The sequence below is a fragment of the Euprymna scolopes genome, chromosome 6, assembly GCF_053919585.1.
Source record: "Euprymna scolopes isolate OS-2025 chromosome 6, ASM5391958v1, whole genome shotgun sequence".
NCBI classification, from domain to species: Eukaryota; Metazoa; Mollusca; class Cephalopoda; order Sepiida; family Sepiolidae; genus Euprymna; species Euprymna scolopes.
In genome coordinates, this window is record NC_136487.1 from 104,617,916 (window position 1) to 104,639,470 (window position 21,555).

General features: G+C 31.7%; 1 protein-coding gene across 1 annotated transcript in view; it reads right to left on the bottom strand.

Moving 5' to 3' along the window:
* The window catches only part of LOC145277831 (ubiquitin carboxyl-terminal hydrolase 15-like), a 353,560-nt gene extending 334,371 nt beyond the window's left edge, over positions 1 to 19,189 (bottom strand). The window contains exon 1 of the mRNA XM_080129744.1: positions 19,036 to 19,189. Coding sequence (XP_079985870.1) covers positions 19,036 to 19,124 — 89 coding nt within the window. The 5' untranslated portion in view covers positions 19,125 to 19,189. The remainder of the gene's footprint in view (positions 1 to 19,035) is intronic.
* Between the last annotated feature and the right edge of the window lie 2,366 nt (positions 19,190 to 21,555).

Consider the following 21,555-nt stretch of genomic DNA (forward strand, 5'->3'; position numbering starts at 1 on the left):
AACAATAAGGTCAGAAACTATGCAAAACTTGTCAACATGCCGACTACTTTCAGAAACCTGGGCTGCAACACCAGTGCAGAGAACCTGGATTCAATGAATGACAAGCAGGGAGAGAGATTCCATCAGGATCTGAAAGAAATGTAAACAACGGTTGCTGGAACGTAGTGATGATGGCAGACTTGTTGGAATCTGAAGACAGACCTTCCTGCTGCTGAGCTTTCCAGAAGTTTGAACAATGGTGAAGCAACATGCAATTTATGTGTACTTACCTTTATCAATGCCAACCATTCAGTTTACAGTAATCAATGTTTTTTTATCAGGTAATCAATATGTTGTTGGCAAAACACATTTTCTCTTAAAAACATCTAGGATGATCTGTGTTGACAAATTCAGCTGATAATGACAAAAGGGTAATCAATTTTGTCACAAGATTTGATTTTTTCTTCAAATCAACTTAGCACAAAAAATAAACCTGTTGGAGAGAAACAGATGCCATTTCCTGATTCAGCAGAGCAAAAATATTCTAAATCAGTTGTAGAAATCCAGACAACATTCAAAAAGTAAAAAATTATCTTTAAATCATTTACAGAACCTAATCTATCAACTTCAAGCCTTTGTAATTACCTATATTCAATGCTTGCATTTTACCCTTGTATTTTCACAATTGTACTAAGTTTCCACTCTTGTGATCTGATTGTCAAGTATGTGATTATTTCAATGCTTGAACATTTCTGCAACACCTGAGCAGCCTGAAAAATTACTTCCTATACTATTTCTTTCGCAATTCTTATAGTTGGACCAGATACTGTTTTAAGCAACTTCTAGATTTTCACAATTATTCCAATTATAGTGTTGAAAAAGCTTCAACCAGAACTGGTCCCCATACTTACAAAACTGTTTAAGCATTGCCTTAATGAGAAGTGCTTCCCAACACCCTGGAAAACCTCATCAGTATGCCCTGTAAGAATTCAGGTGAAAAGTCATCTCCCTCTCAGTACAGGCCAATAAGTTTCCTGTGTGTCATGAGTAAGCTGCTGGAATCCATATTAAATAGAGAAGTAGTCAATCATCTCAGCAGAAATAACCTTAGTGACATACAATATGGTTTCCGTTCAGCTAGATCTACAGCAAATGTGCTAACGGTTATATCTCATAGGATTAGTGAATCTCTCGACAAAGGCTTCCTTTCTAAGGCAATTGCTCTTGAAATATCAAAGGCCTTCGATAAGGTATGGCATAAGGGCCTACTTCACATGATTTCCAGCTATGGTACAACTGGAAATTTTTTCTCAATTATTAAACCATTTCTCTGATAGGTTCATAAGAGTAGTGGTTTATGGGCAGAAATCAGAGGCCCACAGTATTAATGCTGGAGTTCCTCAGGGGGGGGTCAATCCTGGGCCCATCTCTCTTCCTGATCTACATCAATGATCTCCCAAAACACATACTTAAATTATTCATTGATATCTATGTTGATGACATGACCATCTATGGCAACACATCAAAGGCCATATATGACAAAGTTCTCTCTGATTCTCTCTCCTTTGATCTTGAACATATGGTACAATGGGGGGAAAAGGTGGCTGGTTACTTTTAATGCATCTAAAACCAAGCTCCTATCTTTACATCATCAACGCTCCGATCCCCCATCTGGCATCAATTAAAATGGATGGCTCTCATCTTGGGGAGGCTTCATGTTTTGACAAGCTTCTGGTTTTGACCTTTACTCCTGATCTGAAATGGAACACGTACATCAAGTCTTGCCAAGGTCGCTGGGAAGATGGTGGGATCCTACCGCTCCAGAAGATATCTCACTACTGATGCAATTTATGTATAAAAGTCAAGTACGTCCAAGGATGGAGTACTCTTGCCACATCTGGGTGGGAGCTGCTAAAAACAGCCTATCCTGCCTTGACAGAGTACAAAATAGACTTCGTGGCTTAGTGGGGGATGCACTTTTCTCTTACCTGCAACCTCTCTCCCACAGAAAAGAGGTTGCGAGCTTGTGTTTTATCGTTATTTCCATGGCAAGTGCTCGTCTGAGCTCCAATTTGATCCCTCCTTGCCAATCTTTCACGATAAGTACCCGTCTAGCTGAAACCACTGTCATTAATTTTTCCCACTCTTTATCTGTGCCTAAATCCAAACGTAGATTCCATGAGCAAAGATTCTTTCTTAGAAGTGCATGACTGTGGAACTTTTCCGTTTGCCTGTTTCCCACCTGACTACAACTTGGATGTCTTCAAGTACAACATAAATTCCTGATGAACCACCCCCTTAAGTAAGACAATTTATCAAATCTCCATTACTAACGATTACTACGATACTATCTTATTGATTACTGTACATGCAATAAACCTTACCCCGAGTGGCTTCCAGCCTAAGTGGTGACCTCCATGTAGAAAAAAAAAAAGTCTTTTCTTTCATATGCACAAGATGACTTCCCTTTTCCCTCAAAAAGGTGTTTATAATCAACATGTCCAGTACAAGACCAAATTCTTTCATGCACACCCTCAATATCACAAACATGATCATTTAAAATTCCATCAAGGTGATGGGAACCAGTGCTTTTATCAAGACACCATTACTAGGGCTGGGACAATATTCTTTTCATTGTTTTGACTCTTATGTTTTTATATAGACTGATGTGGTTCTCGGTTTATTAACTCTGTCTAACAGCCTCGGATATATACTCAAGAATCAAAAAAATAAAAAGAATATGCTGTTGTCACAGCCCTAGTGATTACCCATCAAGTATTTTGGCTTTTTTCTATAAAGAAAAAAAAAATTAGAATTATTCATTGGTTGTGCTCTGCCACGCAATCCAGACTATTAAGAATATACCAAGATGAAATTTTAAGTGCCTTGGTTGAGACCGGATACGCAATATTTAATAACATGAAGTAACAAGCCATTTTTTTTCTTAGTGCACTTTACTCTAACCGTGTTCTCAACTTACAGATCAAGGTGTCTAAAAAAATAAATAAAAAAAATAAATAAATAAAATAAATAAAAATAAAATAAAAAATAAAATAAAAATAAAATAAATAAAAATAAAATAAAAAATAAAAATAAAATAAAAAATAAAAATAAAATAAAAAATAAAAATAAAATAAAAAATAAAATAAAATAAAAAATAAAATAAAAAAAAAATAAAAAAAAAATTAAAAAATAAAAATAAAATAAAAACAATAAAATAAAAAATAAATAATAGATAAATAAATAAATAAAAAATAAGGTATGTTTAATCAAGATTGACTTTTTGATAGTGCACGTTATTTAATATATGAAAATATTTAATATGGAAACTGCATCAACAGATTTAATTTTTTTTTAACTCATAAATCATGTTTTTGTCTAATATGAGTACCACATCAGATGTGTATTGTAGAGTGGACATGGCAGCACAAAGTTATTTTCTCCATGAAACTATCATTCACATCAACTGATGTGCTCTTGTTTGTGATCATTTTTTTTACTTTCTCAGCCTGCCTTTTTTCTCGCTTACCATCAAATGGGAAGCCGTTTATGCAACCAGAATTTCAATATGTCCACACCACCATAGGTTGTGGAAATGCAGAAGCAATTTAAATTTACACTAATAGCATAAAGTATAAACTGTCATCAAAGCACACTTAAGTCTATTGAATCATAGCCAAGTCATTAGTCTGCATACTCAGAAAGAGCTAGTAAGAAGGCTAGCATTCACTTGTCACTATGGATAAAGCTATTGTGAACTCACCTGAGTAATAAGTGGGTGAACAACATATGGCAAGAAGCTCACAAAACTTGCACTATGCAGTTCATATATCCAAGATGGAACGGAATTCATATCGCCCCCATTAAAACAGAAAAAAAGAGTATACAACAACTTCTTATTAATGCAGACCATCCATAGAAATGATCAGTTGAGATTAACAGGAAATTAACCAGAGTCAACTTTATGACCTGAAGTGAAGATTGCTAGACTGTAAAAATTAAAATGAATATATCACATGGCTCAAGTATAGAAGGTGAGAAAGAGGACAGTCTATTTGGGAGTATATATAGACATGAAAAATATTAAATGATCGATCTGTCTCTCCCCTCTATACTAGTCAATGATTTGAACCAAAGATCAAGTTAAATAAACTTGATGTCTTTCAGTTTTGTTGTAACTTAATCTTTTTGAAGTATAAGTGTTTATTTCAAATTCTCAGTCTGGAAGGATCATGCAGCTACGAAGGTATGAATACAATTCAAGTTTAATACTTTTGTAACAATTATGGTAACTTAGTTTTTCTGCACAATGTTGAGAGACATCAGTATCTGCACATCTTCCACAGAGTTTTCAAGAGAGACTAATTTTCCTTGCTCTCCATTGAACATGTAAACTGTGTGTACAGAATGGAGTTGCTGCCAACACCAGATCTATAAACTCCACAAGGAAATTGCTAAAATCTCAGATTATGCAAGTTAGGACCATTGATAATAACTTTAGTCTGTTTCATATTGACCAGACAACTCTTCAGCTTCACTTATCAAGACAAAACATAAATGATATTGAATACAATGAAAACCACCACATACTATCTAATCAAAACCGTTAATATAGTTAAAATGGAATCCCTTTATAATCTTAAAAAAAAAAAAAAAAAAAAAAAAAAAAAAAAAAAAAAAAAAAAAATCACCATTCATTGGCCGACAAAAATTGAAAGAATCAAATATTGACAACATTCAAATTTTCACTTTCTCCCAAACAAAAAGACATTGTGAGACACCAAACTTGTGGCATCTACTCTCCCCTCCCCAATCTTTTTATAACCACAAAAACTGGTTTACATGAATAAGAAAAGCAGTTAAGTGGGGGAGAGAACGTATGCATCATAATGGGAGATTTAAATGAGCTCATTTGGTCCAAGTACATTAATAAAGGAAACCTGATAGAATAAAACATTTCAAATTTCATTAACCATAAAACATGACAAACAAATCTTATATTAAAATTAATCTTTGAGAAAAAAAAAAAAAAAAAAAGTGTGCAAGAGGTAAAATGTTGCAATATAAGAAAAGTTATGGGCAAAATTGTAGGAGAATCAAAAAGTTGGCAGAAATTGGCAATAAAATCTTGACTAATTTAGCATTTTCAATTTATATAGATCGTAAAGAGGAAAAGATAAAAACAATACGCAAAAAGTTTTGTCCATTTATGATTTAGGAAAGCGATATGCATGGGTGCAATATTCTAGTAAATCTATCACTCATTTTAGAACCACACGAGATTTTTAGATGGATTTAAGCAGTTGGCTTTTTGTTTTTGTTTTTTTAAATTTGGCTTGAAATTTGCCCTTTTCCGATTGTTTTATATAAATATTCATGGTTACCTTCAAGTTTCGTCAATGTGTGTTAGAGTACCAACTAAAGTATCAACTTTAAACAGTTAATTTTTTTTTTTTGGAGTATTCGGGTCCGTTTTGAACGAAGATCACATTTAAAATTGTCACTGACAAGTTATTTTCATGATATTAAGAGATTTATTATTATCCCAATGTATTTCGTATTGTTTTCATTTACCACCACGTCTGTTTTCGTGCGCATTTTAATGGCAATCAGTGAAAAAAAAAATACAAAATACATTGGCTAATAAATGTATTTTGTATTTTTTTTTTCACTGATTGCCATTAAAATGCGCACAAAAACAGACGTGGTGGTGAATGAAAACAATACGAAATACATTGGGATAATAAAGGTCTTAATATCATGAAAACAACTTGTCAGTGACAATTACAAATGCAATATTCATTCAAAACAGACCCGAACACCTCTATATAAAAAAAAGTCTTTAGTTATTGACCATTGTCTTTAGATAAATGAGCGCTTTTGCAATTGTCTTATGGGAGATAATCATTTTAAGCAATTCCTTCAAATTTTCATATGACAATTGGGGACGCTAATTGTAGAATTATATTTTTTTTTTTTTTTTTTTTATTAAAGAAAACTTTACAATATCACGTCAGCTGAAATTAGTTTGCATAAAAAAGTTGCAACTATGTAAAATGAGACGATAACCGCAGAGGAACTATAATATTTTTATATAATATAATTTATTAAACAAATGCAACAGCTTTTTTTTTTTATGTAATAAAGTTTACAACATTAATAAAAAAAAAAAAATAAATAAAATAAAAAAAAATTGAATTTTCCTTTTTATTCATTCATTGTTTTCATACAATTTGGGAGCTGAAAAACATTTAATCTTACAAAAGAATATTTTGACATTTTTATTAAACAAAAACATTCAACTACTTTATTTAATGTAACAAAAGTTTCATAATGTTATTAAAATATTATCTTAACAGCATTAATTATAACTTTATGACAATATGGTCTCAAATTAAAATATAAAAAAATCATAGAAGAAAAAAAAGACTGTGTTGAATAAAGTTTATACCTAGTTATAGGTACTTAAAAAATGGTTTCTGCTTTTCTTTGATTTTAATTCTTTACTTATCGCCTTAATATTTTTTAGATCTTAAATCCTTGTTTTAAAATTTCACGAAAAAAATGTTTTTCCCCTCTCCACTTTGAATTTTGCAAAACTTAACAGAAAAGTAAAAATAGTTGCAATCTCTTATTTTATTTACTTTGGTTTAAGTCTAATAGTTTATGCACCTGAAATACACTTTTACCAAATTTTTTTTTTTTTTTTTTTTTTTTTTTTTTTTTTGAGATTTCATCATATATCACATGACCTAAATTTTCCTAGGCCAGAAATTTGAGATTGCTCAAATACATCAGAGGCTACAATTTAATTCCAAAATGTTCAATAATGTTAAATGTTTAATATTAAAACAAATCGCCTATACATCACTGTAGCAGAAGTGCATTTTTTACCCTTTTTTATTTTAATTTCTTTTTGTAGGATCTTTGATTATTTTTTATATTCATTCCCAAAAATATTGGATTGGATTGGGAGCAATACTGCTTTATATAAAACTAGCGGCATGCCCGAGTGTTTAGAGGTGCGTGTTTAGAAAAAAAAAAAGTGGTAGTAGGGAAGCAGACTTGAACCCCTACCGTGAAGGAGGAAAAGAATGTGAAAAGAGGATACTGAATTAAATGAGTTAGTAATTAGCTTTTGCCCGGGTGGAGGATATTGGCACAATAACGAAATAAAAAAGTTTTTTAAAAAGAGAGAGAGGTGGGATTGAACTTGAAAACATAGGTTAATTAGCCTTCCTCGCTAACCATTACGCCATAGCAGATAGTGAATTCAATGAGTTGGTAAATCACTTAAGAATCAAAAGGAGTAGGCACAGAAATGAAAGTTACTTTAAAACCTTGCCTGCGGCCAGTTAAGCTTTTGGCTTCCTGTCATGGTATTTATTTGCTTCGCCACAAAAGCAAATTGGACATAGGTCATTTTTAATGTAGGGAAAAACCAGCATTGTTTATTGCTGGTTAGGTAAGCTTGTCGTGATGAGAGCCTTAGGGCAAAACTAGAGTCTTGGATTTCCGGTTTGTTGTTTTTAATAGCTCTTGTGAACTACGATGTTGTCTGGCTGTTAAGATAATTATACAGGGTGTCCACAAAGTCTGGCTAAATTATGTAGCCAGACTTTGTGGACACCCTGTATAATAGACTAGCGGGGGTATCCAGCGTTGCCTGGGTAAAAAAAGCGAATGTGATGGAAAAAAAAAAAAAAAAAAAAAAAAAAAGAAATGGCATGAATAACCGCTTCAATATTAGAACTTTAAAAACATCAAAAAAATATATCTGACATCTTGGCTCGAATGTGCAATCTTAAGATGATAACGCTTCTACCATACTAACTGTGTCAGCGAAATTGGGTAGTTTTTTTTTAATATTTAAACTAATTCAAGAAAGAACTTTTTTGCACGTGTTTGTATGGCTAAATGGTCATGAAGGAATGAATTTTTGCTACCCCTCCCTGTAGAAAAGGGCCCAGTTGAAGGAATTAATATTTTTAGCCAATTTTTCGATATTTGTCCTCTGAAGTGTCGAGCTTCAAAATGATACCGATCTCATGAAAATCCTTCGCTTCTGTCGAAAGTTTTTGCGAAACAAACAGATTTTTGCCCTTTATATTATAGACTAGCCAGGTGTTTGGAGGTGTAAAAGAAAAGTTTTGGTAGGCAGGTAGGCTTGCACCTGAAGCCTTGAGGTGAAAGTGGAAAAAAAAGCGCGATAACTTACCTCGACGTTATGAGGGCAGCGGAAGTGAAAATGGTTGAAATTAAATGATTAAAAAGTTTAGTAACAAGTGCGTAAATTTAATGAGGTCAAACATCACGCCATAGGGGAATGAAATCACGCACTTAACTTTGGCTGCAAGCCCGTTTCCCCAAGATGTTGGGGAAAACCAGCTCCCCATAAAGAGGGGAGTGTCCAAATGAATAACAATTGTCTGATATGAGGGGTTACCCCACACTGATCAAAGCTCATTGCTTTTCTGAACCTCCCGGCATGAGTGCCAGGGAGACTCGTTTGCTAAGAATTCAGTTTCGCTTTTATACTGAAAAGATAAACAAAGTTGGAGTGTAAGAAATATTGTGAAAATAGCGTGTAAAAGTCGTTTAAATAAAAGATAGACGTGACCTTTTCGGAAATCGGAGATATAATCTAGGAAGTATATAAAAAGTTCTAAGAATTAGTGATCCCCCCCCTCCAAAAACCTTTGCCGGACATACACAAAAAACGCACACACTAACACATTTTCGCTTATATTATAGATAATAGGTTCATGCATATTATAGATAATAGATTTTTGACATAAAACAACATTTTTTTATATAAAAAATTATTTTTGCACCATCCTAAAAGAAAAGAAAAAAAAAGTCGTTACAATTTACTTCAATAAAAATTAACTTAATTTATATATAAAAAGGTTACACTTTTTTTTTTTTTTTTTTTTTTTTTTTTTTTTACAATTCCTCTGCAATTTTCTTTTTTATAATGTTAAAGATTTTATCTTTGTTATTAATGTTACAAAACATTGTTATACATAATAGAAATTTCACAAGTCTGTTTAAATGTATGTATGTATGTATGTTTGTCTGCCTAAAACTTTCAATAGAGGCGATGGATTTTCACAGGATTGGTATAGTTTTGAAGCTCAACCCTTCGGACAACAAATATCGAAAAATTGGTTAAAACCATTCATTCCTTCACTTGGGTACTTTTCTACAGAGAGGGGGGGGTCGCTTTTTTTTTGCCGATATTTTCGAAAGTCATCCCCTCTTTTTGATTGAATAACCTTAATTTAAACCTACGTCACATCCGGTTTGGCAACGGGCACAACAGCAAAGACGTCACTTTTTTTTTCACATTCTTTTTTTTCTTCACGGTAAGCCTGCCACCATTTTTTTTTTTTTTTTTTTTTGCTCAACACACCCGAACTAGTATTAAATGAAGTAGTTGAAAGTTTTTGACAAATACAATTGTTTAATAAAAATTACAATATCGTTATATTTTACATTTTTTATTAATGTTATAAAACATATTAAATAAAGTAATTGAATGTTTTTTTTATAAAAATAACGGTTAAATGTTTCAGCATCCTAAATTCTTGTATAAAACAGGTTATAAACTTTGTTACATCTTTTTATGTACTTGGCTTATTAAACTTATTAAATTTTTTGGCTGTTTCTCAGAATAATAGACTATTTTAAGACTGGTAAACATTAATCAGAAGTGACTTTTACACAATATTCATCAAGCCCAAATATCAGCCAACATATTGTAAAAAAAGTTGCGTTAACATCCCAAATTCTTGAACAAAAATTTGAAAGAATAGTTTAGCAAATTAGAGTCATCTCCCATGAACCAATGACTATGCTTGCAAAAGGCTTTCCCTGTACAAGCTAAAGCATTCGTAAACAATAAGGAATGTGAAATTTTTTGTGTAAAATCACCAACATTTTACGCACTATCAATCAGGTCATCATTTTGTATCAATGTGTAATTGTGCATACTTTTTACACAAACCGCTAGTTGCTTTAATTGAATCACAGAAGCAGCATTTTTTTTTGTTTTGTTTTTATGGTAATTTTATTTATTAAAGACATGTACATTTTTTAATATAGGCGCTAAAATCAAGTTGATACCCCCCCACCCCAAAAATAAACTTTGTAATAATTAAAATAATTTCAAGTTGTAGTTGAATTTGCTTTTTTATAATTGCCAAGTCATTTTTTTTTTTTATACATGAAAATATTTTTTTAAATTGGAAAAAACCTTACTCAAAAATCCGTTTAAAACTTTATATCGTGGAATATTGGAATTTTATTTTATTCAAATCTTAAAAATTATTTTTTTATAATTCTATTTTTTGTTGTAGTTTAATTATATTATTGAGAAAAAAAATGTTGAAAAACATAATATTGATTTTATGTCTATTTTTTATGTCCATTTTTTATGTCCATTTTTTATGAACACACCCATGAACATTGTGAATACAGAGAACTAGGTACGGGCAAAAATAGCAGGACATAGTTTTGAAAGCCAGTTTATAATTTTTTGTAGGTTTCTGACTACTTTTTGATTGTATTTGAAAGTTCATTTCCAAAAGGAAAAAAATATTTGTACACGTGAAAAAAAATAAAATAAAAGTCATGAAAACATGTTTTCACAAACAATTTAGCTAAATTTTGAAGTTAAATTCATTGTAAAAATCCTTTGAAAGAAAAGTTTTTTGGGTCTATTTCAAAGATAATTAGTAAAGTCCTAGGATATTGAATTGAAAAAAAAAAAAAAAAGCCCCCAAAAGAAAGATTCTGACTTCGCAGAATCACATCCAAGTGTGAATTCTATAGAAAGTCAAAAGCCTGTCTGAAAATGATGTCAGGTAGTTAAAGGGAGGTAGGGAGTGCTGTTTTCTCCCCCCCCTTCAACCGTGTATCCGTACATTCCCATCATGAACATTTGTATAATTTTTACCATTTTTAAATTAAAATATTTTTCTATGTTCCTACTTTTAAATTTAAAAAAAAAAAAAAAGAAAGTTATTAGTCAAGATTATATAAAAATTGTTATGCCGAAAGTTTTCATTCAAGCAAGGAAAATATTAGAATCTTACATATAAAAATTTTGCAATTTTTTTTGCGTACAAATAAACAAAGAGTTCAAGAAATTAAGTTATATCCAATTGATTTATATGAACTTTATTTTTCATAATGTTCCTATTAAAAAAAAAATAAAAATAAATTTGGCAAACCTGATTTGGCAAGCCTCTAAAAATGTCTGCTTTTTTTTTTTTTTTTTTTTTTTTTTAACTTTTTTCGACGATTATGATAGATTAGACTTGAGTATCATATTAGCAGAAGAAAAAAAAAATTCAATGACTTAAGGGGGTTCACTTTCGTTATAATATTCTACTTCATTGCTACCCGACTTATAGTTCATTTCTTTACCAATTTGTCATGTGACCAGTGAGATTTCCTTGAATTCCTTTGTACCACGGTGGTAATTGTGGCCTGGTAGACAAACACAAAACCTACTTTAACACGCACTTTTAGAGAGTGGGCACACTCGTACAAGTCCACCATTAATTTCTTTTTTATATTTTCATAAAAAAGCAAAAATAAATTCAATTTTTTTTTTTTTTTTTTTACTACTACTGAAAACCATAACTTTAGTAAAGGTGTGTTGTTTTGTAAGGATAATGGTGGGGATGGGGTGGGGCAATTATAGGTATTGACCAATTTGTAAGTCTCCATGCGGGGAGCGCCGAGGTCACATGATGAATTTATATAAAACGAACAGCAGTTAGATGTATTAAGTTCCAACGTAAGTGTTTTCTTGTAATAAATGTTCATTATGTAGGATTAGCTAAATGAGGATTTCATGAGAATAGCATGGAGTTGAAAATTGATTTTTTTGTGTCCATAGTGTCACACGTGGCTTAAAATAAATGTGATTATTTTCTGAGAGAAAAATGAACAGTCCATAATTATAAGAGCAAAAGTGTGCATGTGTTCATCACATAAAAAGCAGTTCAAAATAACATTGTTTAAAAGAAGAATTAAATTCTCATTCAGTATGGTAATTTTCCATGACGAGGGTTAAGGTACATGACACACAAATTCAAGACAGGGGATTTTAACACCTCCCATTGATGCAGTTATTCTGACATCCAGTCTTGTGGAAAACTGGAGAAAAACTGGAATAAACTGCTTTGATTTTGTGACATTCTCGGCAAAGCTTTTTTTTTTTTTTTTTACGTCTAAATAGATGAAGTCCGGCATGTGTGTTCACCATGGGCAATGGTGATAGCTACTTGTAGAACTGCATCTTGGACTTTTTGAATTTTGGTGGTTAAATCTTTATATAGAAATTTCCTTGAAAGTTCCAGCCTGTTTCCTGTATCTCTATCCGTGGAAACATTACATAGTTCTTTTGTTCCATGTGTGCTGATGGTCATTTCACAATGTGCATGTGTATTTGTGCATTCTTCATACGCGTGGGTGTTTAAAGAGTGATTGCTATGAAAATATTATCACTAAAGATTTGTTCCAGCCATATGTAGTGGTAAAAAAGCTATGATGATATTATAGTTACATTGTGTTACATATAGAGGGGAGTAAAATCTGTGGCACGTATTGGAGGTACCTATAGAAAATGGTGGACGTTTAGGAAATTGAACCCAACTTTTAAATTCTACGATTTAGACTTTTTCCTTTTTTCATGTTAACCTCACCAATTAAACTTTCAGATTTAAAAAAAAAAAAAAAAAGAAAAAATTTTTTTATGACTAATCGGAGATCAGTTTTAAAAATCAACGTTTTATTAAATTGAGCACATACTTTGACCATCACCGAGAAAAATATTGCAACTCTCACGTGACCGATGATTATTCTGGTTTAAAAAAAGGGGTTAGAATAAATTTTTACTTTCTTTCCAATTCGATGACAACTTTTACGGTTTTCAGGTAAATGTGATTATCAAAATACCCTGGCCAAATCACTAACAAAAAAATAAAAATCGTCCGCGTTCAAACTTAAACACCGAAAATGAAATGAAACTATTTATTTATTAATAAATTTTTACAGGAGGTCCACCTCCACAATTTTCTTTAACATGGTGACTATTACAGGTTTTCGATTATATGCTGAATAAGAAAATCTCATTTAAATTTTGCAAATATGAGTTTTCAAGATATAAAGACCTGTTTTATGCACTGTAATTCACTGGCCATCATGTTTGTATGCATGCGAGAAACAAATATACTTCTCTTCGACCGACACTGCGACATAGTCGAAACAAATCCACTTTTTTTTTCACAACCGAGAAATTAGCAATGTGCATGCATGCAAAACAAGACTTTTCACTTCCTTGTTTAATGTCAACGGCTTTCAGAATAGACACCCTCAGCATCCCCATGTTAAGAACGGCTTAAAGAATACCCCCCCCCAGGTACTCCTTGGGCGTTAAGTTCCATGGCAGCCAGCATATTTAGTTGCTCCCTTACAAAAGGCTAGCGCATGCGGATAAAATTTTTAATAAACCAACGTAAGTAAATAAATTAACCTTTTTAAAGAAAAAAAAAAGAAAAAGTAACTAAACCATTTATTGATAATTTCTCACTTTTACAAACAGGCAGATTTGCCGTTTAGTTGTACAAATATCCTCAAACCACGTAATCAATAAAAAGAACTCGTTCAGTCGACACCGGTATCTCAGTTAATGTAAACAAAAGTTTATCTACTGTAAAAACAAACCAAAATTTTATTTTTATATTTTCAATGTTTTTAATTTTAAATTACAAAATAAAACAATTTAATCATATTAAAACTTCATCTTTCATTTATTTTCGAGAATATCTACTGTAAAATTAAATAAAATTGGAGAGGGGCGGTTAACTCAGATTTTCTTATTCAGCATAGTCATAAAAGTCATTATTTTAAAGAAATTCGTATAATTAATGTAAAAATTTACCAAAATAAATTATCTGCGCATGTAAATTAAAAATGTGTGCAAGTCAGTAAATAAATAAATTAAAATGTTATCCACGCATGCGCTAGCCTTTGTAAGGGAGCGGCTATTAAACAAATATGCTAGCTGCCATGGAACTCAACGCCCACGGAGTACCACACCCCATTTGGTGGAGGGATATTTTGTCCCAAACTGAACTGTGATATTCGTTGTCAGCATACCCACCTGCAAATGCAACATAAAAAAATGAAGGGGGAGGCAGTGTGAGTCGCAGAAAAGTGGATTTGTTTCCTCGAGGGAAGTAGATTTGTTTATCACGTGCGTACAAACATGGCGGTCAGTGAATTACAGTGCATAATACAGGTCTTTATATCTTAAAAACTACTTGTCTCTGCAAAATTTAAAAGACTTTCTTATTAACCACAGTCGGAAACCTGTAAAATTCGTCATTTTAAAGAAAATTGTGGAGGTGGACCTTTAGCAGTATCAGAATTTTTGTAGGAATTTTTGACACCCCTAACACGAAACTGCGAATACAATATAAAAATCTCGTAATTTCTCTGTTAAAAGTGGGTTATTTATTTTCTTTATGGATTATACTTCCAAAATAAACTATTACAGTTGTTTTAAAAGTAATAAAAATATTTTTATTTTTTTTTTAAAACAGTAATGAATTTTCCGAACTCAATATTTTTCAATTTTTAAACTCAATATTTTTAAATTTTTAAATTTTAAAAATCTATCAAAATTTTTCTATTGATTCTATTTTTACGATATTTTCAGGGTCAATGTGAAATTTTATGTTCTTTCCAATAAACCGAATATAATATTTTAGACAAACGTTTTTTTTAAATTCACGCCCCCCCATTTTCACGCCCCCCCATTTTCACGCCCCCCCCATTTTGAAATGTCTATTAAAAAGTAAATAATTAATTTATGTTTAATAGGTTTATATATCACAAATTGAAGAGAAAAGGTCAATAAATAATATATTCAAATTTAAAAAAAAAAAAAAAATCAGTTTTTTAGAAATTTACCTGTAAAGTCCGAAGTTTAAAACCTTATTTTATAAGAACACATTTTTTCTTTTTGTCTTTTTTTTTTTTTTTTAATGAAACCTTGGTCCTTGCTCCTTTAATTGAAAAAAAAATTAGGGCTTGAATTACATTTTTCGAGGAGTTATAAGCTTAGAAAGATAGGGGGTCGAATAATTTACGCCTCTCATTTTGAAATGTCTATTAAAAAGTAAATAATTAATTTATGTTTAATAGGTTTATATATCACAAATTGAAGAGAAAAGGTCAATAAATAATATATTCAAATTTAAAACAAAAAAAAAAAATCAGTTTTTTAGAAATTTACCTGTAAAGTCCGAAGTTTAAAACCTTTTTAAAAAAAAAAAAACACATTGTTTTGTTTTGTTTTTTTTTTAAATAAAACCTTGGTCCTTACTCCTTTAATTGAAAAAAAAAATTAGGGCTTGAATTACATTTTTCGAGGAGTTATAAGCTTGGAAAGATGGGGTGGAATTATTCACTATTTTCACGAAATTTCTGACACTGCTAGTGGACCTTAGGTATTTCCCAAACAATATGAAAAAAAAGCATGATTACGTGACGTCAGATTTGTGTTAACTCTATGAACTATGGAAAAGCAGAAGCGTCTTGATTTTTTAAAACCTTTGTTTATTTTCTTCAACTGCAATTAATCTTTGTTATAATTTTGTTAGGTTTTAAGATTTACACAGTTTAATGATTAATAATATTATAAACATTTGTATATTAAATATGAAATACGGTTTTTCTGAATGTTCATGTTCAGCTTCCATACTTTTGTTCGGTAAAAAGAGACAAACAAAATATGAGGGGGGGGGCTACAAAATGCTTAATATTTGTGCAATATTTTCAAATCGGTTTTAATCTGGAGATAAAATAGCTGACAAGAGCCATGTTTATATAAAAACTTAAAAATTTCAACAATTAAAAATCTATGTTGTAATGGAACATTCTGAAATAATGGAACTTTAACCTTTTAAAAAATTAATGTTTATGTTTTTCTTGGCAATTCAACTGATTATAGTATATATTAATTCGAAAAAACGAAAAAAAATTAAATTTATATCATTTTTTTTTAATTGCAACTTCAAGGTAAATTTTTGTTCAATATGTGTATTTAAATTTAAAAAAAAAAAAATGTTTTACTTATTTGAACTCTTATGTTTCATAATAAATAGAAAGAGTCAATCATTTTTCTCGGTGGTGGTCACGAAGTATGTGTTTAATTTAGTAGAACGTTATAATTGAGAACCCAATGATAAATAGTAGTTTTCAAATTTTTTTTTTTTTTTTTTTTGGTGCTTCTACCCTTTATTGCCGAAATTGGAGACGCCATTTTATTTCACGCACCTGCTCTCCAAATTTAGGAGAGAACATTAAACTATGGCCGGAGCATGAAATAAAAAATTAAACTTCCGGAAAGAACTATGAAAAAAAGTAAATAAAGTGAAACAGAAACATATATCCGAAATTGGAAATGTTTTGATTTAATTAATGAGAACGGGAAAGTTTTTCATGGAACATTTTTTTTTATTAAAAACAGAAAATGAAATGACAATGGTTTAAACTGGGCGAGTGCCATTTGAAAACAAAACCAATAAAAATTTATCAAAATATAATTGGAAAAACATTTATTGAAAAGTTTGCGTAAAAAAAAAAAATATATATATATATATATATATATATATATATAATTTTAAAACAATTTTGTAATGAAAGCAACATTTATAAAATAGTTTTTGTTTGTTTTTTTCGAACAAATAATTTTAAACAGTTTAATTTTTTTTTTTTTTATTTCATGCTTCGGCCCCTGGATTTGGAGAGCAGGTGCGTGAAATAAAATGGCGTCTCCAATTTCGGCAATAAAGTGTAGAAGCACCTTTTTTTTTTAATCTGAAAGTCAAGTTTGTAACCGATGAGATTATCATGAAAATAGAAAAAGTGAAAATTGTGGAATTTAGAGGTGGGGGGGGGGGACAATTTCCTAAACGTCCACTTTAATTATTAATGAAAACTCGAAGACAACGAAAGTTTTGCTAATCTGGTCAAAGATTTTCAGAAAAGATTTACCTCCCTTTTGTTACAATTCGAGCTCTTCGATTTTGTTCAAAATATTTTGCTTTGTAGTTTTTCGTAATTTTTGGATATGTTCATTACTGTGACAATTCAGAAGATAGTATCTTGGTTCAACTTGAAATTCAATATTTCAATTTTCGCTACAATAACGAAGAAAAAACAGGATTTTTTCTGACCATTATTTTATTCTAATTAATAACAATGAAAGGGAATAAATCAAAATAAAATTTAAAGTTATTTAAAAATATTATTGTTTATTTTTTAGTATTTTTTTTCATCCGAAAATTTCATATTTTCTCTTGCAGATTACGCAAACTTAAAAAAACTTTAATTGACACTTGATGTCACCACCTCCCTAAAATAACAATTTGCTGCCAGTGTAAAACAAAAAAAAGGTACTTACGCAGAGAAGGTACCGTGCTAGCATTTTCAAGTTAATTGACGTTTTACTGTATCTTGTTAGGTGAAAGTACAGAATAGTTACAAAATAGCCTCTCCTCATAATGAATTTAACGTTATTTCAGCACAATACCTTCTCTGCATAAGTACAAAAAAAAAAAAAAAAATTAACTGCAATTTTTAATATTTACATATCAGGTGATGCAAAAGAATTGACTACTTGAAATTTGCAGCAAATAGCGGCTGATAAAATATTGGTATTTTTTTTTTATGTTTTTGCATTAGCGTTTTGTTTGGAATTTGTTTTCAGTTATAATACTGAAAAAAAAAAAAAAAAGGTACCTGTGCATATATGTTACCGCGCTGAAATAACATTTTGGAAGCCATTCTTAACATGCGGAAGAGAGGGTAGGGTGGGTTGTAACAATTCTACACTTAACAAATTTTACTAAATATTTTATTTAACTTGAAAATACTATTAAATAGCAGGGATCACTCTCTGCATGAGAGTTTTTTTTTTGTTTTTTAATAGCGCGAGTACGAGTAACAGGCATAAGCGACAAAAAAACCCTGCCCCAGCGTAGTAATACCCCCCCACCAAATTAAGAACGGCTTTCGGAATAAACACTTCCGATGTTAATAGCTGTCAAGGTTTGGCGGTGTTTATTCCGAAAGCCGTTCTTAACATGGGGAGGTTGGGGTTGGGGCCCGTCGTAAAATTCACCAAAAAAAAAAATAAATAAATAAAATAAATAGTTTTTATATAACATGCTGCGGCGAACTTCGAGTCGTCTAGTCTTCTGCACTTATCACATGTGTCATAAGGTACTTGTGCAGTTTACGGATAAAATTTTCAAGTTAAATTTAATTTTTACGATATCTTTTAATAAAATGTAGTTAAAAATACAGAATAATCAACAAAGTCCCTTCCCCACGTTAAGAGGGGTTTTCGAATTATTTTAGAACGTTCCGTCAATTGTAAAGTACCATATATATATATATATATATATATATACACATATTTACAGGAAAGTATGAATAAATATGAACAAATTGTTACGCATTATTTTTTTTTTAGCTAAAATTAAGGCCTTATAGAATTAAATGAGGACATTTAAAAGACATCAACCTTCGTTATTTTTTTTATTTGATATCTTAACAGAATAATCTATTATAAAGGTGAAAATATATTATGTTGACATAAAAGGAAGAATCGTTAAGTCACAAGGGAAAAGTGTTTAATAATTGTCAGCTGTCTTCTCTTCAATTCGATTTCTCATTGCAGATATTCTAGATCTGAATATTTCCAAAAGACAAAATCGATCGAAAATTCTTCAGGGAATTGAGTCGGTCTCTAACAATAAGGGGGACAAAAACAAAAAACGAAATGGGGGTCTGCAATATCAATGAAATAATTGGAAGTGATTCTAACGAAATGGAGTTGCCAGAGCCGTGGCGTTCTATAAGAAATGTGAAGGCAAGAAAATAAAGAGCGAAAAAAGCCGGTAAGAACACTACGTTTCACGTTGATGAACCAGAGAACAATGTTGAAGGGAAGATAAAGTCACTCACCAAGTATCACCTTTCTTCAACGGGGCTTTCAGGAGGTTGGCAATCTCCGTTTTTTGAGTTTCACAGTCAGGAGGACCACCTTCCGCCATTTTCTCATGTGTCTGAGAAGAAGGAGGAGGAGTAGTTAGAAATTAAAAAGCGGAGAGTGACAACATACAAGGGGAGACAACTGCTCAATAAGACCCCAAACTCACCCACACCCTTTCTTTATACATTTTCAAAACCGAGGCTCAGTTCTCCTAGCTTTCGGGAGGAGGGGAGGAGGCAACTAGCGGGACCCATGCACGGGCAATACCCGAGATAATTGAAAGAGCCAAGAAATTCATGTTTCCTCCTCTGAACACTATATATATATATATATATATATATATATATATATATATACATATATATATATATATATATATATATATATATATATATATATTAGTGCTTAGCACTAATTTAAACGTTAGTGTTTTTTCATAAAATCTTTCACTAAAATTTTTGAGTCTTTAATCAATCAAGTAGTAGTACATCAGCTAAACGGCAGTATGGATTTTGGTAAGCTGGTTCTATTGCGGATATTTAAATCATCTCTGAATGCATACACGATACACTGAATAAAGCCAGGCAAGCTAGAGTTGTAACCCTTAATATATCCGAAGCCTTTGATACGGTCTGACATAAAGAGGTATGGACTATAGAGGTTTATCAGGTTTGCGTCTAACTCTCTGACTCCATAGAAATAAATAAAAAAAACATATTTTAAGGGTGAATAAAAAAAGGCAACTTTATTTACTATTTGGGAGGTATATAGAGAAGGTTCATTTTGTGGCAGAAGAGAATGTTCGTGAAATGTGTGTGAGAAAATCAACAGAAAGAATGTTCATTGGGTTATACTTATCAGTTTAGGTGGGAACAAAGTTGGTTTGAATTTACTTCGGTGTCTTCCTTTTCTGGTTTTCGTGAATGAAGCAGTGTTTAGTCATTCAAGGCGTTCGGGCCATAACGTGGGACCAGTACGTCGTTTTTGACTTTCATAACCTTTTCGGGGCTCCTCCGGCCGCGTGGACAATCAACTGTCCTTTCTTTTTTTCTTCTTCAAATCCCCAGAAAAAAACGCGCCAAAAACCAAACTTCCTTTTTCCACCGGAAGTCCCGCATCTTTCAGTCCGCAGTCAATTCTTATTAATCCCCACAGAGGGATTTCTGGATGAATACTCAACATAATCAGATCCTTCCTAAACAACAGAAAAATCCTAGTTGTCCTTGATGGCTATACATCTTAACAATGCAGGTGTGCCCCAGAAGTCGATTCTTGGACCTTTATTATTCCTGATATTCATAAATGACCTCCCAAATGAAATTGTGTCTGAGATGGGTATATTTACTTATGACACTACACTCTATAATAGACATGAGGGTAAAACAAATATAGACATATCCAAGACAATGACAGAAAAGCTAGAAGCTGATCTTCAGTCTGTAGTGGAATAGGGCCGTAAGTGGATGGTAATATTTAATGTTACTAAGACTAAGCTTCTTTCCATTAAAAATTACAAAATATCTTTTTACTCATCGATTGCCATGATAAATAACACCCTACTCGATACATCTTTCAAACTCCTTGGCCTATGATTCACAGGCAACATGAATGTAAAGGCTGCTGTAAAGAAGGTGGGCTCCCTCTACCACGCTAGAAAATTACTCACACAAGAAAGCATTCTATATCTTTACAAAGCCACGATTTACATGGAGTATTGTTGCTACATCTGGGCTAGATCATCTATCACTAGTCTCTCACTCTTAGACAAGGTCCATAAAAGAGTCTCAAATCTTATAGCCAGGCTCCAACTCTGTCCCATTGCTACAATGTCATATCCTTGTGCCTGCTTTACAAGTATCTTAATGAAATAAGCTCTGATAAACTCATAGCACTCCTCATGCCCTCTCAATGTACATGCTCCCAATTAACGCAACAAACAGCAAAATCTCACCCTTTTCACCTCTTTACTGTTGAGGTCCCTAGATGCCAGAAAGCATCTACTTTAATAGTTTCCCTGACTGCACTAACCTGCAGAAGTTAAATGTAATGTGAATAAGCATCTTACTACTCAACTCCCCACAGTCCCCTGTTAAACACGATCACAGACAGTAGTTCCTTATATTTTAAGTTACAATATACTTGTTTGGGGTGAAAATGAAATAAAAATATGAAAGCACATCCTTGAAGTAGCGTGCAGGTGAGAAAAATTGTTGGTTTATACACAAGCACTGGAAATATGATATTTGGTATGGATGAGAAAAAATATAGGCCATTCAATAACCCTAAGCTTGGGAGCATATATGAGGGGTGAGGAGACAGAAATAGTGCACATGTAGGCAATGTGACAAAACAATTAAAATTCAGTTTATAGTCAAAGAGATTGTTAAAAGTCAATTTTTTCCTAAAATACTCTGATCAATCCCATCAACATTCTCTCACGGATGAAAGTGAATCAGCTGATAATAAACTCATCCCTTATCTTAAAGGAATGG